General features: G+C 43.7%; 1 protein-coding gene across 1 annotated transcript in view; it reads right to left on the bottom strand.

Annotated features, from left to right (window-relative positions):
- Positions 1-25,474, bottom strand: part of Itgad (integrin subunit alpha D) — a 29,744-nt gene extending 4,270 nt beyond the window's left edge. Inside the window, exons 1-23 of the mRNA XM_026400376.2 lie at positions 25,444-25,474; positions 23,578-23,683; positions 20,905-21,008; positions 20,699-20,769; positions 20,460-20,574; positions 17,340-17,470; positions 15,917-16,062; positions 11,413-11,566; positions 11,177-11,327; positions 10,921-10,994; positions 9,140-9,269; positions 8,909-9,051; positions 8,604-8,744; positions 8,299-8,508; positions 7,342-7,472; positions 7,062-7,219; positions 5,797-5,951; positions 5,450-5,578; positions 4,238-4,311; positions 3,872-4,013; positions 1,666-1,782; positions 1,476-1,555; positions 1,297-1,380 (exon numbers count right to left, since the gene is read on the bottom strand). Of these exons, the coding sequence (XP_026256161.2) occupies positions 1,297-1,380; positions 1,476-1,555; positions 1,666-1,782; positions 3,872-4,013; positions 4,238-4,311; positions 5,450-5,578; positions 5,797-5,951; positions 7,062-7,219; positions 7,342-7,472; positions 8,299-8,508; positions 8,604-8,744; positions 8,909-9,051; positions 9,140-9,269; positions 10,921-10,994; positions 11,177-11,327; positions 11,413-11,566; positions 15,917-16,062; positions 17,340-17,470; positions 20,460-20,574; positions 20,699-20,769; positions 20,905-21,008; positions 23,578-23,683; positions 25,444-25,474 (2,777 nt within the window). The remainder of the gene's footprint in view (positions 1-1,296; positions 1,381-1,475; positions 1,556-1,665; positions 1,783-3,871; positions 4,014-4,237; positions 4,312-5,449; positions 5,579-5,796; positions 5,952-7,061; positions 7,220-7,341; positions 7,473-8,298; positions 8,509-8,603; positions 8,745-8,908; positions 9,052-9,139; positions 9,270-10,920; positions 10,995-11,176; positions 11,328-11,412; positions 11,567-15,916; positions 16,063-17,339; positions 17,471-20,459; positions 20,575-20,698; positions 20,770-20,904; positions 21,009-23,577; positions 23,684-25,443) is intronic.

Genomic DNA, 25,474 nt, shown 5'->3' with positions numbered 1-25,474 from the left:
GCCACATCCCCAGCCCTTAATTTTTCATTGATAAACTGGAGATAACAATACAATTATTGGGAGGATTAAATGAATATAAAAACAATGCAAAAAACCCACAATGATAACAAACAAAATGTTTGTCATAGTATATATAACTGTAAACTTTTATCATAAGTATTTTACTGTGGATAAAAGAGGAAACTGACAAATGTGGTTCATGAGTCCTAGATGGACAATAATAACACTGCTTGATCCCCTTCCCTAGTTCCTCTATAAATTTAACAGCAACAGCAGCAAGCTCTGTCCCATGTCACTATTATAAGCTTCTTAGGCACTTTAACCCTCTGGAGTACAATTCAGTGTGTGGAGTCCCTCACTTTGCTTCCAGCCTGGCTGGCCCCAGCTCCTTCACCCATCTTCAGAACCCATAGCTATGGCCCTACATTTGCCTCTCCTGTGGCCTTCCTTGGCTTTGAGCTTTTAGAGACCTTCCCAACAGTTTCTCACACCTCTACCCTCCTCTCAGTTTTGTAGAAACCTGACCTTTCCTTTCCTCTATGTGGTGACAGACCATATCCTGTTGGTTACCCAATTCAGAGTGCTTATAGTGGTCTCAATCTAGTAGCTTTACTTTAGCATGTTCATGTTTGGCCCAAAGGAAAGGATTGCCTTCATGTTAAAAGAAGCCTGAATTTTTGAGGGAGAGGAGAAAATGGACAGTGTTGATAAGGCGTATGTGTGTCCCACCAGCGGGCCAGTTCATCAGAGAAGAAGCAAGAATTTGTGTGGCCCATCATGTTGTACTATAAACATGGCTGGCCACCCACACAATCATTCTCATAGGAGAAATCAGAGGACATAATTTAGGTACTGCTGTAACTTAGATATGATTTGAGTTCATGCTACAAGAGTTCATGTGTTGGGTCCTTGGGCCTCAGTGTAGCAATGTTGAGATGTGTTGGGACCTTTAAGAGGCAGGTCCCAGTGAGATGTTGTAAGATCGGCCCCTCCCCCTTGCTTAAACTTCCTATCTCATCCTGCCATCTCCTCCTCTGGCACACTTTTTGGTGTTATCTGCCACAATGTAGTCAAGGGGGGTCCTCACCAGAACTGTCAGTACGCTGTTTGGACAATCAGCATCTGAAACTATGAGCTAAATAAACCTCTGGTCTATATAAGTACTCTGCCTCAGATAGCCCATTATAGTAACATGGATTAACACAGATGCCCAACACCAAAAGGCTGACCTGCAGCAGAAGAAACTAGGCTTCAAGGAAGGTTAAAGGTCTAAGGGGAGGGATAGGGATTAAGCACCTGCTGATCATTGTGTACACTGCATATTTCACTGGGATCTCCAGCTGGAAGGTAGTCTTGTTGGTTGTAGGCTTATTATTCTCACTGGAGAAAGAGAGGGGAACCCAATTGGAAAGGAATCCAGGAGAGGAGTCTCCTGCTGACCAGAGAGTGAGGGACATACCGTGGCCTGAGCTCACCTGCTTGCATTGGCCCTCACAAGCAACCTGTCTCCCAGGGTGGCCTTGTAGGAAACATCAAAGGTGATAATGAAGGTGCCCTGAGGGAAGAAGAAAGAAGGAAGAGGGATAGGAAAGGAGCAGGGAGTAAGGGAAGGGAGTGGATCAGGACAAGGAAGAACAGTGATGAGGTTTTGTGGGGAGCACTGACCATAGTACCCTCACGGAAGATGGGGTGGTTGATGCTGCAGCTGCTGCTCCTCAGGCCTTCATTCCCAGTGGGATTTGCCTCACATGCCAGGCGCAGTGGACGCTGATGGGGTTGCTTCTAGGGAAGGAAAATGAATTCTGAAAAGTTACCCATATGCATATACAGTCTTGATATATCACAGTCGTGGCATTGCATAGCAGTAGGAGAAAGAACAGACGTTTCAACAAAAGGTGCTAGGAAAATTGACCTATACCAAAAAAGAGAAAAGGTGGGACTCCTACCTCATTCCATACATTAAAATAAATTACAACTGTATGAAAGACTCAAATGTGAAAAAAAACAAACTAAAGATTTTAAAAGATAATATAGATGACTATTTTTATAACCTTGGGGGTATCAAAGTATTACTTAACACAAAAACATGAAGTACAAAAGAAAAGATTGACACAAATCAACAACAAATTAAGACATTGTTTTTTAAAAGACATTATAAAAGACAGGCAATGGGAAAGGTATTTGAACATATAAAGTTGGAATAGGATTAATAACCAGAATATGTGAAGAGTTTTTATAAATCAATAGGAAAAATACAGGCAACTCACTTGAAGAATAGAATAAAGATGGGAACAGAGACTTTCCAAAAGAAAAGATCCAAATGACAAGGAAATATATGCAAATTTGCTCAACCTCTACAGAATTAAGACTGTCAGGAAAGAGTATTACTCACTCACCAGACTGACAGAAATTTAAAAGTCTGATGATGTCAAGTGTTAAAGAAAGCCACAGGACCTCTCACATACTACTGATGGAAGTGAAAATACTTTAAAAAATGACTTTACTTGTTAATTGAAGATATATATATATAAAAAATACACATTTTATATATATTATAATATATACATTTATATAATATATAAATGTATAATTATATATAATTATTTAATATATTATATATCCATATATTTATATATTTAATGTAAATTATATTTATATAATTATTTTTTAATTTATAAATTTATATAAATTATATAAAATTATATAAATATATATTGTATATTGCATGATATATATTATATAATACATAATGTATATATATAATGCTTGTCATTTTATATATATATATATATATATATATATATATATATATACTCAGTAATTCTGTGTCTTCAAAATATTATGTATAGGTACACCAGGATTTACTCAATTATGGCCAAAATCAGGAAACAATTCAATAGCCATTAATTATAGAATGGAAAAATAAATTGTGATATATTTCATACAAAGAAATTCTGTATAACAATGAAAATGTTCTACCCCCACATGCAACAGCATGGATGGATCTCACAAACATAATATTGGGTAAAGAAGCAAGGCACAAAAGAGTACATATAACTTGTTTTCATTCATATAAAGTTCAGATAGCAGCAAAACTGAAGAATGTTATCTAGGGATACACCCATGGATTGGTAAAATTATTTAAAAATACAAGGAAATTATTATTGCAAAGTTGGAATAGTGATTACTCTTGGGGAAGGGTTGTGATTGTGATAGGATAAGGTACATGGTAAGAAGGCTTTGAGAAAACTAGCAGTGTTTTATTTCTTGACCCAGGTGCTAAATTTATGAACTTTTGCTTAATATAATTTATTAAACTATACATAGGCTTAATGACTTCTCTGTCTCCCTCTATGTGTGTGTGTGTGTGTGTGTGTGTGTGTGTGTGTGTGTGATCACTTAGAAAGTATAGGACAGTGAAGGGGCCTGCTTTGTTTTGGATACAGTTTGAATGTTCCATGCTTTTAAATATAATCTCCATTGTTATGTATTAAGAGTGTGGAAACTTAATCTGACTATGGTATTTAGAGGCAAGGCCTTGGGAAAGCCATTAGGATTAGATAAAATTATTGGGGTGGGGGTCCCACAGTTGCATCCTGGTGACTTTATAGGAAACAGAAGAGAGACTAGACCAACCCACATACACACATTTACTTTCTGTCTCTTGCTATATGATGGCTTGCATTATCTTAGGATTCTTCCAACAAGAAAACCATCACCAGATGTGGCCTCTTGATCATGCACCTCCAAAATAGTGAGCCAAAATAAACAGTTCTTTGTAATTTACCCAGTGTGTGGCATTTTGTTACAGGCAACAGAAAACAGACTAATACAAGACCCCAGTCAGCTAGAGCCCAAGGAAGGTGTTTACCTGTGTTGCTGACACCCGGCGATAGGATAGTCCTGCTGGGTAGTAGAAGTTGACTACAGTTCCATAGGAATCCTCACCCTCATTCCATACAGTCACTATCAGGTTGAGCTCCAGGGAGCTTCCTACCATCAAAGTCTGAAGGCTGAAGGGAAGGACAAGATTGGGAGTATGACTTCTCTGGAAGTAGGTTGTAATTGGATCGAGGGGCAGGAACAGGATTTGGGGAACTCATGAATCATTCACCAATAACATTCCTGTCAGAATCATTTTTGTTAGACAAACACCCGAAGAGAAGCAAAAATCATCCTAGGAGTTTAGTAAACTCAGAAACTTGAATATCTGGATATGAAAGGAGATGGAGCTCACCCTAAGAAGCTAAAGTTGACACGCAGGTCCCCCTCACAGATGTGATCCTGCCCACAGTTCTTCTCAAAGGGAAGCTGCAGAAAATCAGTATATATTCTCTTCTCATTCCATGTTTTAATTTTTCTTCAGCCCCCTCATTAAACATGCTTATCAACATTGACTCTTACTGAACCTCTGCACCCAGTACTCTACTGATACTAGCAAGAGTAGAGATTGGGTGTGGAGGTTAGAATATAAAAAAAGACAAGGGCTGTGGTTCTGGCTCAGTGGTAGAGCACTTGCCTTAGCACACGTGAGGCACAGGGTTCAATCCTCAGCACCACATTAAAATAAATAAATAAAGTTATTGTGTTCATCTACAACTAAACTTTAAAAAAAAAGACAATATCCTTGGCTTCAAGGACAATAAAGTCCAGTTGTATCAAATCAGATTATTCAACAAACATTAAGTGCCAGTAACAGGACAGGCTTGGCAGTTTGGAGGAAATGAAAACTTCAGGCAAATTAGATGTGGTTCTTGTACTCAAGGAACATACAATCCCCAAGACAGATGCAAATGTATATGCAGATGGTTATGATTCCCCTGATGTGTATATTTGGGATGTTTTTGTGATCATGGAGTAATTGGGGGCCAGAGAAGTGAGAACTGTTGAGTGCAGGTTTTCAAAAGAGAATGAGTCTTTGGGCATGGTATCACATGCCTGTAAACCTCAGCTTGAGAGGCTGAGGCAGGAGGATCACAAGTTCAAAGCCAGACTCAGCAACCGCAAGGCACTAAGCAACTCAGTGAGACCCTGTCTTTAAATAAAATACAAAATAGGGCTGGGGATGTGGCTCAGTGGTTGAATGCCCCTGAGTTCAATCCTCAGTAATCACCCTCCCCCCAAAAAAGAGAAGGTGTCAAGATCAGAGCTTTGAGAATTAGAGAAGATCCTTCAGATAGAAGGAGGAAATGTTTTTCAAATTGGGGATAGAATACAAAGTCTGACAGGGAGGGCTGAAAAAAGTTGGGAAGGATCAGTAGAATGGGAACAAGAGAGTTTATGTCATGGTAAAGTAGGTAACCAACTGGGATACGTTTCAGGGTCCAAACGTGGCAGGGTTTTCCTTCGCTGGGTGGAGGCTAGGAAATGTGGTGGGTGGGTTATTGTGGGCTCTTAAGAAAGCCATCACATCTCTGGGACTTCATTGGGACTTCACTGGAAGACTCACAGAAGCAGTGAACAGGTCTTGTGAGCCTGCAGCCAACACAGGGTGAAGATTCGGAGATAAGGTGGAGTCTCTCACCAGGGAGAAGTTGAGGCGCAGGATGATGGGGTTCACCACATCCTCCACACAGTCCTGAAAGAGAATGGGTTTTCAAGAACCCACTATCCTTCCTACTTTCCACCACTGGGGATTTTTCACTGCCATCTAGACAGTAGCCCAACCAAGCTGTGAAGCCAAGTCCTCCCGCCCCAACCTTCCTCTCTCCAGACCCAGTGTCCCCACCCATGGATTCCATAGGCTAGCCTTGGGATCCTCCTCCCTCTCCCTTTTCCAAAACCCAAAGTCCTTACTGGCAAAAGCAACTTCACAGTTTCACAGTGATCCCCAAGCCCCAAGGTTTTTTTTCGAGTCAAAGTCCAGTTCTTGGTCTCATTAAAAATGGCACGAGAAATCAGACGACCCGGATCCAAAGCCAGATCATACCTGACAGAGCTTTGGACATCACCTGAAGTAAAAGAAGTAGAAAAAAGGAAAGGCAGAGAAAACCTACAATGTTCTCTTTTCATTTATTTGTTCATGTGATGAATATTTGCAGAGCACTTTCTATGGGCCATGAACTGTACAAGTGCTGGGGATACACACTGAGAAGAAGATGGATATGACCCTGCCTTCATAAAGTTTATATTCCAGAAAAAGAGCCAAACATATGTCATATGTTGTCATATGGCCATAATATCACAGCATGAGTAGTATCTTGGTCAGGGATGCTGTCCTAGATAGACCATATCTAAGCTACAACCTAGAGGGTGAAGCACAGAGAGGAGAATGTCCCAGACTGTGGCTAGAGTAGCTAAGGCTCCAAGGGAGAGGGAGGCTGGCACATTTACCAAAAATGTATAGAGAAAGAAGGAGTGAGCCAGACGTGGTGGCGCACACCTGTAATCCCAACTGCTCAGGAGACTAAGGAAGGAAGATCACTAGTTCAAAGCCAACCTCAGCAATTTAAGTAGGCCCTAAGCAACTCAGTGAGACCCTGTCATTAAATAAAATATAAGAAGGGCTGGGTATGTTTTTCACCCCTGGGTACAAAAAAAAAAAAAAGAGAGAGAGAGAGAGAGAGAGAGAAAAGTGGAATGAGGTGAGAGAAGATTGAGGGAGGGACCAAGTCAGAGAGAACATTGCAGGGAAGGATTCAGGTCTTTATAGATTCAAGTGGGAGCAATTTGGGGGTCTTAAGAGGTAGGGTTGAGGAGCCCAGATTTGTATATTAGGACCAAATGAGTTCTAATATCCCCTCATCTGTGAAGAATGAGTGAGGGTGCAAAAATAGACAGAGGAACTGCTCAAAGTGTCTTTATTTTGGTGTAGGTGGGAAGGAGAAGATGTGGCTTACAGGAAGGCAGTGGCTAGGGCCAGGAGAAAGAAGTGGGCAGACTCCATACCTACCCTGGGGATGGAACCCCAGGTGGAGGTGTGAGAAGAAGGGAGGGAAAGGACCCAGGTTTCTGACACACAGGTAGCTGAGCAGATACGGGGATGAGATTTGGATTCCTGAGCCCATTCTGTTCTTAGAATAGCCTTGGAGTCCTCTAATGGGAAAGGGACTGGGCCTTACCTAATTGGTCAAGTGAGCTCTTGTGGATAGTGAGACAGACCATGGCCTCCACAGCTTCCAGGAAGGTGGTCACCTCTTCCCAGCACTGGTACGCAGCCTTTGCCACCTCCATGGGTGTGAATCTCACAGTTACTCCCACTTTCAGCACTGGCAGGCTCCTGAGGGGCATAAATAGGTGCTGAGGGTAGGACACTGGCCTCTGAGAGGGGACTAAGGTAGGGGAGAGCACTGGTTAATCACACACACAGCAGGCGAGGGCAGCATGTTGGGGAGTTGTCACCTGAAGAGTAGTACGTGCCCCTGGGCCCCCACAGCCAGGTCCACCAGTCCATCCTGAGTGAGGTCCTGACCACCGCTTAGCGACTGCCCAAAATACTGGAGCCTTAAGGAGAACTGGGAGCCAGTGATCCGCTGGCCATAGAGGGAAAGAAAAAGTGGAATTCAAGGGAGGTGAGTGCAAAGATTTGATAAGCAGATTTGGAAACAGCTTGTAGTGAAAGCAGACCTGAATACAGAAATTGAAAAGGAGAGATAAAGGGGCGGGAGTTGAAAGAAAACAGGGTGAGGACCTCAGGGACCCCCAGATGGAAGGGAGAGCTTTTGGTTCAACTCATCCTGAGGCTACAGGCTAACAATAAAATAGGAGCCTAAAAATAGCAAAATAATCAATTTGCTTATTCATCGTTTGCTATGTTCATTCATAAATATTTGATGAATGGCGTGCTTAGTGCATCCATTGTGTTTTCTTTACAAGAAGCTGGGGGAGTTGGTTTGATGGTTGTCATGTTCCACAGAAGGACACTAAAGCTCCCAGAGGCTAAGCTAGCCACTTGCCTGAGGCCACACAGCTACTGATGGCTGGTAAGGCCAGGAATTTGACATGGGGTCTGACCTCAAAGTCTGATCTCTTACCATTAAGCTGTTCACAATAGATTGAAGGCTATTTGGAACCAAAGACAGATGATTTGTGTTTAGCTGGGTCTGGTGAAATTGCAGAAAATAAACTACTGAGCTGGGGATGTAGCTCAGTGGTAGAATGCTTGCCTGGCATGTGCGAGGTAAACTGAGTTTGAACTGAGTTCAATCCCCCATCCTGCAAAAGAAAAGGAACGAAAGGGCAACCAAAAGAAGAAGGGAAATGACAACTCCTAAGGCCAGTGACAGGAGGCTGTGCTCAGTAAATCCACGTCATAGAAAGGAAGGAGGACCACACAAGGCTGAAAACAGGGGCTCTCACCTGGCTGTGGGAGGGACTGATGTCTAGTCCTGAGGTTCCATGAAATAAGTAGACAGCACCCTGGTTCTCCTCCTCTCCAGGAGCCCCAATGGCCACATCTACCAGATGGTCTCCATTGATATCCCCCAGCACTGTCAGAGCTGCTCCAAAGCGACCCCAGGGATGGCCCTGTTCCGCACGGAGAATGATCTCACACTGCCATCTGCTCCTCTACAGAACAAAAACCAGTGCCAGGTCCAGTCCAGGCAATCCACACCTCACACCCCACATGGGCCCCACCCAGCCCAGGTCCCATCACCACTCACCCCCCTGGGCATGGGGCACACGGACACCTGGCCTCCTCGGGTCTGCTCATAGTAATGGGGGGCCCCAATGAGGACCACATCGGTGCTGCCATCGCTGTCCACATCCACAGAGCAGAGGGAGGCCCCAAAATAGGAGCCAACCTGGGGGGAGAGTCTGAAGTTATCTTGTCTGCCCCTGCCAGAGGCACCTCCTTTCTGGGCCAGGTCCTGCCTCTCCCCAGGTACCAGGACCTGCCCTATCAGCTCCCTGCTCCTAGCCACCCTGCCCGCCCTCATATTCAACCAACATGGTCTTCCACACCAACCTGGGTTCCTGTGACTTCAGCCTTTGGCCTCCATTGCCTGGATATCTGGGTGAAGATGACAACCTTCCCAGTGTGCTGGTAGCGAGGGGCCCCCAAGACCAGGCTGTGTACCCCTTTCCAAAGGGCCAGCTCACTGGAGTAACCTGAGGGGGCCCAGCATCAGCACTAAGGCTTCTCCTCCCCTTCCCACAGCTTGTCACCTACCTGTCCCCCATCACAGCCTTTTCTCACCTAGGTAAGAGTCCCTCATGTCCACATTCTCCTGAGACATGTTGATGAAGGTGGAGTTCATATGTGGGGGGTACAGGAAGGCACCTCCAGACCAGCTAAAGCTCCCCACAGCCCCCAGTACTGGTCCATCCTGGGAGGAAAAGATTCCAGGTCTGAGCAGAACAAAGCAAGAGGGCAGCCTAAGCCAAAGAAATGCCCTCCCCTAACTCCTCTGATCATTTCAAGTTTTCTTCTTTAGAACTCACCAGCACCCTATGTACCCCAACCACTAGTGTGTCTAAGTCCATCCCCACTGCCACTGTTCCCACCTTCACCCCTGCCCTTTCTGCTTCCTACTTTGCTCTTGTCTGCTCTACCTTCTCTTACCCAAGCAATCGACATCCCCAAACCCAAATGTGCAGGCATCATTCTGCTCGAAAACCATTGCCAAGCCCTTAGAATGGCATCTGGGACTCCTTGCAAGCAAACCCTTGAAGTTATTCTCTGTTCTGAACCCCACTAAACTTTTGACCTAGCCACTTCTCTCCCTTATTGTGGGAAGCCATTCTAACATGCGATTGGGTGACTCCCGTTAAGGGTCTGAGGCACTTTGGCTGTGTTGAAGTTTTCCCGGCCCTTTCCTGATGAGAGAGCCCATCCGTGTGGGGGTGTGCCTGACCACTGACCCCGGGGACCCAATCACTGACCCTGACCTTGGAATGCAGCCCCCCCCAACCTTCATTGGATGGAATTCTCCCCTGAATCTCTTGTTCCCCAATAAAAGGCTAGTTGCCTGCGTGTTCACTCTCTCTCTCTCCTGCTAGCCCTGAGTAATCCTTGCTGCCCTGCTGGGCGGCTAGAGGAGCGAACCAGAGAGGGGAGCCATCTCGGACCTAGCAATAGAAATAAGGTAACTGAGTCTGTGTGTTTTATTTCAATCTCTTCTAACTAACTTTATGCCTAGAACCTCATTAATGAAACCATTGCGCAGGCCGCGTGGTAGACCTTATTCTCCGCTCCTCTCTCTCTCCAACCGTCAACCTCAAAACCATCTCCTCTGTGACTAATTCCTCAGCACCCTCAGGAAACAATTCTCATTTTCTCCTCAGTGAACTTAGTTTATTGCTTTTTTGAACTTTTGATTTCATTAACCTCTAATAACCCTGACCTAGCTTCAGTGATCAATTCATGACCAACCTTATTTAATGTCTACCACTCCCTGCTCACTGCAAATTATTCTGAAACCAATCCTTCTGGATAATTTGAACACACATCTATTTTCAGACAAGTCTCGCTGTATTGTCATCTCTCTGGTCTGCCCTGTCTGGTCTTTCCCATTTCTCTAGTCCTCTCCTTGCTTGCTGTCTCTTGTTCCCTCTGCTCCCGCTATGCTGGCCCTTCTGATTGCTCCATCACAGTAACTTTGTCTCTGCCTGAAGACTTTTGCACTTGCTTTTGCCTCTACCTAAAGCAATCTTTCCCCAGATTTTCCATAGGCTTGTTCTTTTTTTTTTTTTAATCATTCAGCCTCTTCTGACCACCCTTCTTTTCCTACCCCAACAGCACAGTCCAAAACTCTTTTGTCTGTATTCTCTGCCCACTAGATTATGCCCTCCAGGAGTACAGAAGCCCCGAATTTCCTCTTCTAGCACCAAATGCACTGCCTGATGTTTCTCCCTGATCTGACAGTGAACTTGAGGACCAGATCTGCTTCTTATTTACTTTTGGGTTCCAGCTCCCAGCCCAGGGCTGGCCCAGAGCTGATGCTTGAGACCTGTTTATCAAGTACACACTGTACCCACCATTGTGAGCACTGAACTGAAGCCTTCTTGTGACATCTCATGCTGAAAGGAGCTACTTGTCCTCGATTGGGTTCCTGTAGGGAAACAGGTTCTTCAAAGCCATGAGATCATGAAGCTTCAAAGCAGAAGGAAGAGATCATAGGCTTGTGACTCAGGTTCTAGGGATTAATTTGGGGTTAGTTGTAAACAGGGATGCACTGTCAAGACTACAGGGGACAATTGGGTAGGGACCCCTTCAACTCCAATGCTCAAGTACCTTCGACTGCAAAGATCTTCTCCTGAAGCTGCTTCTGGATGCTGCTGAGTGCTGCAAAGTTGTCCACCTTAAACACATGTTCCTGAGGGGGTACTGAGGCAATGGTGTTCAGTTCTTGTCTGGCACTGCGATCCTGGAAAGCATCTCCCACCTGCAGCAGAGAGGCAGCTGAGGAGAAGGAACCCACTGGCCTTTACTAGGCTGAGTCTGAGGGAGCAATGTAGAAGAGGCCATACCCCAATGGCATAGCGGATAATGCCAGCTTTCTCTGCCTGGGGAATGACATCACGGTATTCCAGGGGGTCTCTATACTTCTGCCCATCTGTGATGACAATGAGGATCTTCTTGGCACGTTTTCGGGCCCCATTCTTGCTATGAAATAGCTCTGTCCTGTCAGAAAGGAAAGGAAAATGACTCTATTGAGAATGATTGATTATGAAAAGACATCATTTGTAGCACAAAAAGCTCATCTGGAAAAACTGAGGAGTCCTAACCCCAGGACAGCCAGACTCTATTAGGCATGTTAAGAAAATAATTCAGTCTTTTTAAAAAAAAAAAAAAACAAAACATACTGGCAATAATTAGTAAGACCAATATTAAGAGTACTCATATAATTTTTTCTTAAAATTCTATTACTGAACTTCAGTCCCAGCAGGCAGTATGGTTCAAAGTGGAAGCTCTGGAGTCAGACGTGCTTTGAGTAAATTATTGAACCTCTGAACCTCTGCTTCTTTCTGTACCAGAGGAGAGTACAGAACCACAGCTGGTTCTCCTCCCACAGTGAACCTGGCCTGGCCTGTGACTCATTTTGAATAGTAGCATGCAGTAAAAGTAACACTATGACATTGGTGAGCCTAAAAATCCTTCATATCTTTTGCTTTTGCACTTTGGAGAGTCCTGAGCCACAGTGAGAGAAGTCTTGCTACCCTTTTGGAGGCACCTCATGGAGTGGACACAAGGAAGGAGACCACAGAAGCCGCCCCAACTGAGCCCAACTGTCCAGCCAATCCTTCCTAGGCACCAGACATATGAATGAAGCTCTCAAGAGCCCAGTCTTAGAAATCTGACCATAGCCCCACAAGAGACCCTAAACAAGAGCAGCAGAGGAGGCAGCCAGCCTCATCCCTGGGATTGTGAAAAATCATAAAAGTGTTATTACTGAAGCCACTGTATTTGTTAATGTATTGTTAAGCAACAGTAGATAACTGAAGGAAATAGTGTCAGGTTTTTTGGAAGTATAAAGGAGGTCAGCCTTTACAACAGTGAATGGCCTACAGGTAAGCATTAATTAGATAATAGCTATAAAAATGTTAAAAATGTACATATATGTTCATATAGCTTTATAAGCTCAGAACGAACACACCCACACTCACATGCACACACAGGCTAAATAATAAACACATGCCAAATGTAATACTGGAAACCATCTAAATGCCCAACATTAGGGAAAGGATTTAGGAGATCATGACCTAGTTCCTTTTTTGAAAGATAAACATTCTTTTCAAATGAAAACTGTGATAAAATGTGAAATAGGTTACATGACCTGGATTTTTTTAGAGAGAGAGAGAGAATTTTTAATATTTATTTTTTAGTTATCGGCGGACACAACATCTTTGTATGTGGTGCTGAGGATCGAACCCGGGCCGCACGCATGCCAGGCGAGCGTGCTACAGCTTGAGCCACATCCCCAGCCCTGACCTGGATTTTTTTAAAAACAAGATGAAAATAGTTTCTAGGGCTGTGGTTGTGGCTCAGTGGTAGAGCGCTTGCTTTATAAAGGAGGTCAGCCTTTACAAGAGTGTGAGACACTGGGTTTGATTCTCAGGACTACGTATAAATAAATAAATGAAATAAAGGTCCATCAACAACTAAAAAAAAAAAAAGAAGAAAAGAAAATAGTTTCTTCCCTTATTGGAACTAAATAGAAAAATTCTGAATAAAGGCAAGGATGGAAATTACCCTTTGCTAGGCAGGTGGGATTTATTTATTTATTTATCCATCTCATTAAAAAAAAAATAAAAATTTTTAAAAAACTATAAGGTGGTCAACTAGAGGGACTGTGGATAAAAATTCTTTAAAAATTTTTCTTAATCTTATCCTCATTTTGTCTTTTTTGTAATGAAACTTACTCCTTTGTATTTATCCAAAAGAACTAAAATCATCATACTATAGTGACACAGGCACATCAATGTTTACAGTAGTGCAGTTCACAATAGCCAAGTGATGAACCAGCCCGGGTGCCCTTCAACAGGGAAATGCATAAAAAAAAATGGCATTTATATACAATGGAGTTTAACTCAGCCATAAAGAAGAATGAAATTAGGGCATTTGCTGGTAAATGGATGGAACAGGAGAATATCTTACTAAGTGAAATAAACCAGACTCAGAAAGTCAAGCATCAATATTTTCTTTCATATGTAGAAGTTAGACAAAATAAGGGAAAAGTGAGTGATTCAGTAGAGGAAAGGGATTGAAGCACAGGGAGGAGGGATGGGAGAAGGGAGGAACTACAAAATGAAATTAATCAAATTATACTATGTACACATATGAATATACCATAGTGAATTCTACCTTTATGCATATATACAAAGCATCAATTAATAAAACAGTAAGTGAATAGAAAGAATTGCAGTCGAGTAGAAGAAGGAGAACAGGGAGAGGGAGGAGGGGAGGGAAAGAGGAAGACCTGGGAACTGCAATGTAGCAAATCATATTGCATGCATGTGTGATTATATCAAAATGAACCCCACTGTTACGTATAACTATGTCACAGTCATAAGAACATTTTAAAAGATAAAAAATTAAAAGTAGAAATGAAAAATTCTGTTTATAAAGAGTATTGATGGAGATTATATGGAGGAGATTAAACATTTTTAAGAAAAAGCAGAATACAGAAGAGTTTTTAGGATAAATTTTATGTAATAAAATGTGTTTAGCGGGCACGGTGGTGCACACCTGTAATCCCAGTGGCTCAGGAGGCTGAGGCAGGAGGATCACAAGTTCAAAGCCAGCCTCAGCAACTACAAGGCACTAAGCAACTCAGCTAGACCCTGTCTAAATAAAATACAAAATAGGGCTGAGGATGTGGCTCAGTGGTCAAGTGCCCCTGAGTTCAATCCCTGGTACCAAAAAATAAAAAATGTTTTTTAAAAAGACTTTGAAGTTACAACTGTAGCCCTGTCACCTATAAAACTTGTTTTACTTTTCTGAATTTCCATTTTATTATTTGTAAATGGTATTTTTAAAAAATATGAAACTGTCAGGTTTATATGTAGTGTGACTGGTAACAATATAATGTTTCTTTCAGTAAATGGTGTATGGTAAATATGGTGGTAGCATTAATTGCAGTAGTGGTAATATAAAGTTGTTAATATAATACACAGCTATGACCTGAAACAATATCAAAAGGAAATAGACCAAACTTTGACTTTAGATGTCTTTGGTGACACAATTATATTTTTTTATTTCTACCATATTTATAGTTTTCTAGAATGGGCACACATCCTATATTAAAAAGCCTTTGATTTAAAATGTAAATTATGAATAGGAACTATACCATGAGAAAAAATAAAAAATAATCTATTGCTCATTTAAAAAAAAAAAACAGTTAATATCAGGGAGGACCCAGCAGTAGCTGATCCAGCTCTGAGATGGACTTGGCTCTGGGGAGCAGAGAAACTGCTAGGAAATGCAGTGCACTCTGGGACATGAGGAAGAGGGCTGGACTTGGTTAGAACCATGTCACCTCTGCCTCTTTTGCCTTTCCTCCCAGGCCCCACCACTGGAAGAACTTTGAATGTTAAGGAAGGAACTCAGGGAGAGGACTATTCCTGTGTGACTTTAAATTCACAGAAGTTTGCCTCTTGGTTGTCCAGTTCCAAAGGATCAGTGTCCAAGGCAGAAGAACCACCCATAAGCAAAGAGGTTACATTTGTCTGCAGCATATCTTATTTGGGATGATTCCCACCACATTCCAGCACCAAACCCAGCACAGCACTCAGAGGTGTGTAGGAAGCCAAGGACTCAAGACATTCAGACCAGCTCCTTCCCACAAGAACCACATCCTCTTCTTTCTAGCTCCACCTTTTAAGTCATTTTCAACATGGACCACCTGACTCCGAGGTGGGCAGGCACAGAATAAGTGCCCCGTTAACACAGAGGGCATGCATGGATGAGAAGAGAGGAGATGGAAGGAGGTTAGTGGGAAGAAAGATACAAAAAAGACACTTGTCACTGCCTGGTAGGTAAAGAGGGGCGGTGCCATTCTCTGGATTAAAACCTCAGCCATTTATTTAGCACCTCCTTGTATACCCAGGACCAAGCCCCTAACACATAGGATCTCATTTAATTCTTGCAGACAAATTGTGAGTCTACCCTTCTTTAACATTTTCTGGTAGTTAGAGTCAATAACTCCCAGATCAGACAAGTAGCAAGCAAGAGAATCCAGATGTATCTGAATCAAAGCCCATGCCCCTGAATGCCCCAGGTGGGTTGCCAGAGTTCAGCATCTCCAAAACCAGACAAAGGGGAAACTCAGCTATAGAGAAATCTAGTCCCATATCAGGGAAACCTAGCACTGAGGGGCCAGGGGCACTCCAGGGAGGACTCTGCTGCAGCCCCCACACTCCCCTTTAACCTCTTTCTTCAGAGCTTCCCACAAGCCTGAGGTGAGCAGTGCTGTCTCAGCATTAGGAAGTGGTATGGCAGCCACATCCAGGGACAGCAAGGGGGGTTGCTTACACCACTTTCTGGATGCCCGTCGCCGTGAACGTCAGGCCTTTCTTTTGGATGATGGGATCCACCAGGCTCTGAGGGCTCAAACCATTCTGGAATTCAGTGAAGGTGAAGTGAGTCTCCATGAGGTTTGAGTACTGCATCAGAGAAAACTGCAAAGACCAAGGCAGAGGGCCCAGGGATCAGAGCTTGTTGTGTGTTACCGTTGGTGTTATTTTTAGTGAATGACTTTTTATCTTGGAAAAACTTTGGATTTACAAATCGTTCCCATATGTTTTAGGCCCTGCAAATAATGTCATGAAACCCAGGGTAGGGGGACAATTGGTCTAAAGACACAAAAAGAAAACTGGGAAAATCAAAATTAAATAATGCTTCTTTCATGATTTACAAAGAATAGCCATGCCAAAGATAATATTTGTTAAACTTACATTAAAAAATGTATAACACGTGAAATCAATTTACATATTTCCTCTCTTTCTAAGAATTTGTATTTACATACAAATTAGTTACTAGAAAGTAATAAAGAAGTCATGAGTTATACAGAAAACATTATGAAGAAAGCACTACTCACTTGGCTGAGTTACCTTCAGCCAAACTTCACAGCAGAATTACTTTTGTTTTATTTTATTTCCTTTATTTTTACAGTACCAGGGATTGAACTGAGGACTTCTCACATGCTAGGTGATCCCTCTACCTCTGAGCTACATTCCCAGCCCTTTTTCAAGTTTATTTTGAGACAGGGCCTTGCTAAATTGATCAGGCTGGCCTCAAACTTGCCATCCTCCTACCTTAGCCTCCTGAGTAGCTGGGATTATAGACACATACCACCGTGCACAGCTCAAAATTATTATTTTTATGTTCTTTAAATGTTTTTTTTTTCTTGGGTTTTTGTTTGTTTGTTGATACTAGGAATTGAACCCAGAGGTACTTTACTGCTGGACTATATCCCCAGTTGGTTTTCATTTTTTTATTTTTGAGACAGAGTCTCACTAAGTTGTTAAGGATCTTTCTAAGTTGCCAAGTTTGGCCTAGAACTTGTGATCCTCCTGTCTCAGCATCTCAAATCACTGGGATTTCAGACATGCACCACTGTACCCAGCTTCCTTTCAATGATTTTTTTTTCTTTTAAAAAAATTTGTTCTTTTTAGATACACCTGACAGTAGAGTATATTTTGACATATTATACATGTATGGGGTATATCTTATTCTAGTTAGGATCTCATTCTTGTAGTTTTTAAACAACATGTGGTATACAGATACATATTAAATGCCATTGGTCAGACTCAAATTGGCCCTGCACTGGGACCTTGACCCTGGCCCTAGCCTCATCATGACACAGCTCCATGAGCCAACCCACCCCCAGTGATGCCAGGCCCACTTCCCAGGTCTGTCTTGCTCCCCTAATCAGGTCTCAGTGCCCAGTATTTACCAGAGTGTTGGTGCTCTGAAACTGGTCCATCACAGCTCTGACAAAGTCCTTCATCTGGTTAAAGTCACTTTCATGAATGCTACCAGAGCCGTCAATTAGGAAGACAATGTCCATCTCTTGATTTGGACACTCTGAAGAGAGGGAAGAGGAATCAAAGATGCTTGTGCAAGCCCCTTAATCTCCTGGGGCCCAGAATCCCTTCCCACTCAACAGAGTCAGGGGGCTGGGCATGGCATTCCCACCCAGTTCCCAACCCCTCCTCCGAAAAGACCCCAATCTGTTACTCCAGTTTCTTCTCCCCTCAATGGAGCCCCGGTTGCTCCCCTCCTTCCACATGACCTGGAAAAGGGGAGGTAGAGAGGATAGAGCTCCACATTCATTCAGTCAGTAAACACATGCTCTAGGGATGTCATTAGAGAACGTGGGGAGGCAGTTTATCAAAGTGGTTCAAAGTGCACATTCTGGAGCCTCCCTGTCCCTGGGCACCTCCCTGGCCCTGCATCCCAGTTCTCCTGCTTATTAGTAGGTGATTCAGGCAAATTGGTTCATCTCTTTGGGCTTCCAATTTTCCTGTCTGTAAATAGTGCCTATCACATTTGATAATTGCAAGAATAAAACTAATTACTATGTATATAAAGAGCTTAAGATAGGGCCTGGCCCTCTGTAAGTGTTGCTGTTATTACCATCATCACTGTGTGTTGGGCATTTTCAAGGCCTGTTGGATACACTTATGGTGGATCCTGCTGTGTGCCACCCAGGCCCACCCCACTTCAAGACTGAAGCACTCCTTTCCAGCTACAGGGCTGCCAATGCTCTCAGCTGAGGTCCTTCCCAGGAATCACCTGAGCAGAAGGGAATGGCCTTGCCTGGGGTTACACCTTCCTACACTGGGGCAACCCACATCCACACTCTCCAGGAGTGGGCTAAGGCCTCTGTTAGAATTGCATCACTCTCCATCCTGTCTCAACCCAGTCCTTTCACAGGTATTGCTCCAGAACATTCCCAAATGAAACTTAGGAGTCTATTTCTGGGGAAATCTGACCTTGAGATCCTAGTTTAAAAGGCATCATCTAGGCTCTAGTGGAGTTCACACTATAACGGGAAAGACATGCCACACGCAGAGAAACAAATAAGACATTTTAGATTGCCCTGCACTCATGCAGGGGTTCATGTCCTGTGTGTAAGACCCAGTTGGTGCCTCCACCAACACCCACATCCTGTGTCTCTATCGGGTGTTAGAAGAGTGGGCTACCATAGCACTGAGGTGTGAAGCCTGTACCACAGAGCAGCAGTAACTGCCTCCTGCCCTCTACTGTAAAACAGTCTTTTCTTCTCTCCCTGCCCTGCCCCTACCCCACCTGCTCCACTGCCTGTTGCTTTAAGGATGCTGAAGAGAAGTGGAAGATCACTTCCCTTCCTGCTTCTTTGATGACTAGAAAATCTAATCATCCACACAGCAAACTGAGAATCCCTCAGGTGACCCCTCCCTTCACCCATACCTTGCAATCATCACCCTTGTCCTTTATCAAACCAGCAAGCTTTAATCATAATATCTCTCCTGTTTCCTGCTCCTCTTACTATATCCACAGGGCTTCCAACAGCTGGTTGGATGGAGCTGAGCACCTTTTGAAAAAGGTCTAAGGCAGTCAGCAGTGTTGGCTCAAGCTCTGAGCTCTGCCTCTTTCTACTGGTGGGAACTCATCTCTCTGAATCTGTGTTTTTACCTGTTAAATGGGAATCATCCAGTCTACCACCCAGGGATCTTGTAAGGATGTAATAAGATGATGTCTATCAGGCACCATGGACTTCCTGGTACTCTGGTGGTACTCAGTGGACCTCAGTGAACCTTTCCATCTCTACCCAAACCTGCCTTGCTGTGCCAGGTTTCTGATCCTATGTTCATTTTCATTAGGTATCTCACACTATGAGTTCCAGAAACATCTGTGAGAAGACAGCTATTTCCTCATGTTTAAATGCCACATTACCTATCCCTGGCTTCACAGACATCTCAGACTGGACATGGTCCCCCTCCCCAAGGCCCCTGGACAACCCTCTTCCATTCTGTCTCCTGTTTAGATTTTTTTCTCACAATTTGGTTTCAGTATATTTCTTCTGTTGCTTAATTTTTGGTGAAAAGCCCACCACAAAACCATGCCTGGCTTTGTGTTTTCTCTAATCTAAAGTATTGTTCTCAGTCAGCATCCCGAGCAGCCGCTGGAATTCCTAATTGTATCACAGATGAGGAAGTTTATCTGTATCCTCCTCTTAGTCCTAAGATAAGAGTCCTCAGCTTGAAGATGATCATAAGAGCTATTACATATTTATTATGTGCCAGGCAGGGATCTAGGTACCTTATATACATTAAATCCTTTAATCTTTATAATCAACATGATTATTATATTTTAATATTTATTCATTTATTTATTTATGTGGTGCTGAGGATTGAACCCAGTGCCTCATGCATGCTAGGCAAGTGCTCTACCACTGAGCCATGACCTTATCCCTACAATCACCATGATTATTAAGCATCATTTTACCAGTGAGGAAAATGAAGCATAGAAAATTAAACTGTTGCACATGGACGTGGAAAATTTAAACTTGGTTACCACCATTATGCAGACTGACTCTCAGAGAGATGCTGCTGTCATGGCCAAGGTTCCACTCTGTGGAAGACATTGACACTGATAAAATTGTCCATCACACTTCTCAAAACTCTGACATTTGCTCCCCTTACAGGGGAAGAGTTCCTTTGGAGAATCCTGGCCGTGCAGCAGGGAACCACCCAGAACTGCCTCTTCATGGATTTCTCATCCTTACTGCATGTTTTTACCATCTAAGGCCTTTTATCTGAAACCCAAGAAGTGTCCATACACCTGTCGGCAACTGTAAGACCCTCAGACCTCCCACAGTCAATGCATGGGCTTCTCTGCCTTCATTAGACCTTTTCCCCCCTCTACCAGCTGAGGCCTCCCGCCCTCTTGGACCTGCTGAGCCTCTGCTTAGCCACACACAGTCCTCCAGGAGAGGAACATGGGCACAGAGGGCTAAGAAGGCTTCATGCTCTACCCACTCCTCAATGCCAGCATGTCTTCAGAAAATCCCTGTCTCCAAGAGACCTACCTGGCAGGGCAACTGGGACTGTCCGGATGATCTGCATATGGGAGCCCAAAAGGAGGCAGGAGCCTTTTGCATACATGTTCTCCCCACAAGCTCTGTGCACAGTTGGGCCACAGGCCTGGAGATAGAGACCTGTGAGTAGCAGGCCTCCAGTCCCCCTCCTTCTCCCCTCCTCTCTGCCCCAGCCTCCCCCAGCCCCTGCTTCTCCCTTTGTGACCCTCCTGTGACCCAGAGCAACTCACCAGCAGCCAGGAGCCATTACTGGAGGCTGCCAGGGAGAGGCCCAAGGACATGTTCACAGCCTCTGGTGCGACTGAGAGGACAGATATACATGGTTACACTCAACAGCATACCTTCATTTAGGGGGAGAGCCTGGGCTGGAAGCTGCTGAGGGGGGATGCTTGGGCCTAGGAGAGTGGAGGGTCCCGATATCAGGGTCATCACTCACTGTGTAATGAGATGGGTTGGCACGTGCTGTTGACAAACGTACAGTCGTATAACTGTCCTGTTTGGTTAACCGCCACCACCTCCAGCGGGGCTCCTACCACAAGCCTGGAGGTAGAACCATGAAAGAGTAGAAGGAGGTGTGAGAATGGCAGATTGGAAGCAAGGAAGTATCTTGCAAAGAGGAAGTGAGACTTTGTGAGGGAAGTTCTTGGTATTTGCTTCTTGAGCGGCAATTCAAAAATCAGGGCCTGAGTTTAACTACAAATGCTAAGGACCATGCTGGGGTTTTCGTTTGATTTTCAGTATGCACACATAAAAATATTTATGTATTTTGGATATATAAATGTTTTGGACTTTTACAACATTTACTACCTGCCCCCCACCTGCCCCTTGAAAAACTATCTGAAAATAAAACTGACATTTCCCAAATACTGGTAAGTACATTGTGTTCCTGAAATGCTATCATTTTGATCCACTCCCAAAATAATCACCTCAAGTTAAATGGAACAATTTCATGAAGCCACACGTTTTCAAAAAAAAAAAAAAGTTGATTTTTTAAACAATTGAACTAATTTAAACACAACGTAAATAATTTAGATTGGGTGCACAATTTATAGGAGCTATATCAGAATCATATCCACATCTATTATCATATTCATGCAAATATTTTATTTGCAAAATTCCCTAAGAAATTTTTTTTTAAATTTTGGAAACATCACTACCAACAACTTCCCCACCCAGAGGAGAAAACTAGACAAAATACTGGGGTATTTTAATTAGCTGAGCAAGGCTTAGTTAAATGGACAGTTTTAGGGTTCCTTTAGGAGAGCTGTTTCTTCACAGAAAGTCCCAATTCCTTTGCATCATGACTCATTGAATATCTAAAACTTTTCAGATGAAAACCTAACAGATGGCCAGAGGAGTAGCAGCTTTGGATCGGAAGCTGCTGGCATAAACGCAGAACAAGCATTAGTCTAAACTGTCAACCTGCAAGTATTTTCTTTATCCAACCCATTCCTTACAGGTGCACTCAATTTTTTAAATATTTGGATTATAATTCAACAGAAGCCAGGAAGAACAATAACTTTGTAGTAATTAGAATATCATCAACTATTTAATGTTTATTGATATTGTTTGGTAAAAAATAATATTGGTAATTAATATTGGTAAATAATAATCAGTGTTGTAGTCCCTTTTTATTAATAGGGTCTGAAAACAATTTAATGGTGATGAAAGCTGGAACAGTGATTACATTTGTTGAGTGGTTAGGAGGGGCAGGACCAGGGGAAGGCCAGATCTAAGTGGTAATTACCCAAGTATACACAAGCATAAAAATATCATTGAGTTGGGGCCAGGCATGGTGGAGCATGCCAGTAATCCCAGTGGCTCGGGAGGCTAAGGCAGGAGAATCACAAGTTCAAAGCCTGCCTCAGCAACCGCAAGGTTTACTAAGCAACTCAGTGAGACCCTGTCTCTAAATAAAATACAAAATGGGGCTGGGGATGTAGTTCAGTGGTCAAGTGCCCCTGAGTTCAATCCCCAGTATCTCCCGCCCCTCAAAATATCATTGAATTGGAACCTTCAGATTTATGCACTTTGGTGTATGCATCACATCTCTAAGATAGATAGATATCTAGATGAACAAAATCCCTGTACCTAGCACCTGAAACTCGCTTCTATCTCCCCCGCCTTGCGGCTGGGTGAGGAAGTGGGAGGGATGTTCATTTAGAACCCAGTGACCTCTGAAACTCAATCAAAAACCTGTCCTCTCTGGCTCTCAGCCAACACCACCTCCTCTGTGGGCCTCCTGGAATTCCCCTCCTGGGTTTGCTCTCTCCCCTCTTGGCCTTCCCATGCTTTTGTCACACCTGCATCACATGGTGACTTGAACTCCTTGGGTCCCCATCTTTGGAACAAGAGAATGGAAACTCCTGGGGGGCAGGGATAGTACATAATTTATGGGTCCCAATGCAAGATGAAAATGTGGAGCCTCTTGGGGTTGAGAAGAGCTTTGTCCATTTTTCTGTTTCTCTCCCCCACACACCCTTTTCTTCCTCCCTCCCTCTCTGGTACATTCTATTTTCTATTTAGTGTCACACTCCCTCAAGCTCCAGGATATTTACCAGGCGAAGGCACCCAATTCTGACCTTGTCCAGCTCATGCCAGGGGAGAAGGGCACCAGCAGTCACTGAACAGGGGTAGGGGAGCAGGCAGCTGAAATTCCTTCCAAGGAGGTGGTGGAAGACGGGCTGCTCATAAGGTGAGGACCCTAAACCCCTAACACATCTCCACCCTCCCATCAGACTTTACTTAGAAAATATATATCTACAAAAATAAAATCATTAAGAATTTCAAGAGCCTGAGAGCAGATCATCAAACTCCCAGTTTAATGAGTATGGGCACTGTGCAACTACACAGTTTGCCAACCAAGAAGCTGCCCTATCTGGACAGCAGGTTCAAGGCTTTCCTCTCAAGGATGGATCTTTCCTAGGGTTTTGTGGCCCTTCCTGGGATTGTGATAATACATATGGTGGTGTCAGAGGCCTCAGAAGAGACATGGGAAGACTCCTCACCCAGGCCACCCTTCCTCCAGGACAACTCCTAGGATGCCACGGGCAGCCATCTTCCTACAGGACCCAATGGGAATGGTGGTGGGGAAGTGAGCAGGGCTTACCTAGATCCACCAAACTGCACCACGGTCTGCCCAAAGCCAGCTGCATCCTCGCTGAAGACTGTGGGCTCCTCCACATACAGGTTAAATCCATGATAAAAAGCCAGGACTGAGGAATACAAGGAGTAGGGGCTTGGAAGTGTTTCTAAAAGCCTCATCCTCTCTGTCTTCCTGGACTCTTGATACCCCACCCCACTCCAACTTGGTTCTCACCTGCCCAGGAGGACCAAGCCACTCCTTCCACTGTGCCTACTGATTTGTCATCTGCATGGTTCCCATCCCTCTGCCTACCTCAAATATGATCAAACCTCGAAGCAAAGGACAACAATCTGAGGAAATACCCCCTCAAAGTTACTTCAAAGGGTATCCAGGATCTGAAATTGCCAATTGCTTCCTGGTATGTTAGATCACGAATGTCCCTTAAAAATAAGGTGCCCATAAAATTTATTGTCTAAAATGGGACCTTCTGCGAGTAAAAGGGACACCATTAACAACGTGACAGGGACTTCTCCAAGGTATATGGGCACCCTCCATAAAGACTATCCTGTTCCATCTTCTCATTACACAGAGACCCCAAGAACCAGATGGGGAACAGACTTAGAAGTTTGTGATTAATTATTTGTAATTGTGTGTTTCTCATGTCCCCTCTCTCAGTGCCACATGAGGAAAAGATTTTTTTCTTGTTTTTCAGTGTTTGGCATAGTGCCTTTCACAGCTGTCTAATTCCTATTTGTTCACTGATTCTGAACAGCACAAGTCACTGGCACAGCCAGGATCCCAACCTGCTCTCCTGATCCTCAACTGGTCACAATCCCCTTGCTGGTGGTTAAGCTCCAAAGCATCAGGAGATGACCCCTAGATCAAAAAGTTTTTTCTTACTCCCAAGCAGCCATCTTTCTTTCCCATTTTTCTAGAATTTCCATTTGTCTCTGGATTGAGGAGTCAACTCCAATTCCAAGAATAGGGGAATTCTAAGAGGGATAAGTATCTGGAGAGATGGTGACAGAGAGACCTGAACGCTGGGATTCTGGGAAGAGACCAAATGTTTAGGGAGTCAGGACACTACTGTGGCCACATGCAAAGAAGCCTCACATTCCATACCTTCAAGTTATTCTGTTTCTGAGCCTGAAAGAAGTTCTTAATATGTAATAAGTGGGAAGATATCAAGGGACACAGAGTCGAGTGCCTCATGGATTAGGCAGGTAACTTCAGTAGTGAAGTGGGGTAGAAGTGAGCACAAGGGAATAATGATCCTTTAGAGCTTGTGCCTTTTCTAAGGGGGCCAGCCATTACCAGGATTACAAGAACATTACCAGCCATTACAAGAACTTCCAGGCCTTTCAATTTCTAAGGAGAAGATGTAAATCTTGAGTTTTTGTGTGAGATCTCATTTTTAAATGACATATGAATATGGTCCTGACAGTTGTCAAATTGCGTACTATATTGTCAACAGGATAGCATGTCTGAAATCAGGACTTGGGGGAAAATCAGGCCCAGAGAGATAATATCCTGACCACCTCCCTGGTGGTTTCTATGGCCTTTCTCGCCCAGAATTATGCTAGGGAAGACTTCTCTTTCTTACACACCACCCACACCAGGGTCTCCACGAATGGGAAGCAGAAAGGCCTTGGAAAACATGGCTAACTGGAGAGATGTTCATTCTCCACTGAGCATAACTCATAAGCCCATTCCCCCTCACCTTCATTCAGATCATATTTCTCCAAATTCCAAGCAATCCCTCCTCCCAACACCATTCCCTTCGCAACTCATGTGAACTGTAAGAACTGTACGCCAGCCCCCAGCCCGACCTACAGGAGACACATACAGCTCCACAGAGTTTCTCCCCAGTCCTGAAAGCCCCAAACTCACCATTCAGGAGAAGCAAAACTCTGAAAACCAT

This window comes from Urocitellus parryii, chromosome 9, assembly GCF_045843805.1.
Source record: "Urocitellus parryii isolate mUroPar1 chromosome 9, mUroPar1.hap1, whole genome shotgun sequence".
Classification (NCBI taxonomy): Eukaryota; Metazoa; Chordata; class Mammalia; order Rodentia; family Sciuridae; genus Urocitellus; species Urocitellus parryii.
The sequence above is the reverse complement of the archived record's forward strand: the minus strand, read 5'-3'. Positions and strand labels throughout refer to the sequence as shown.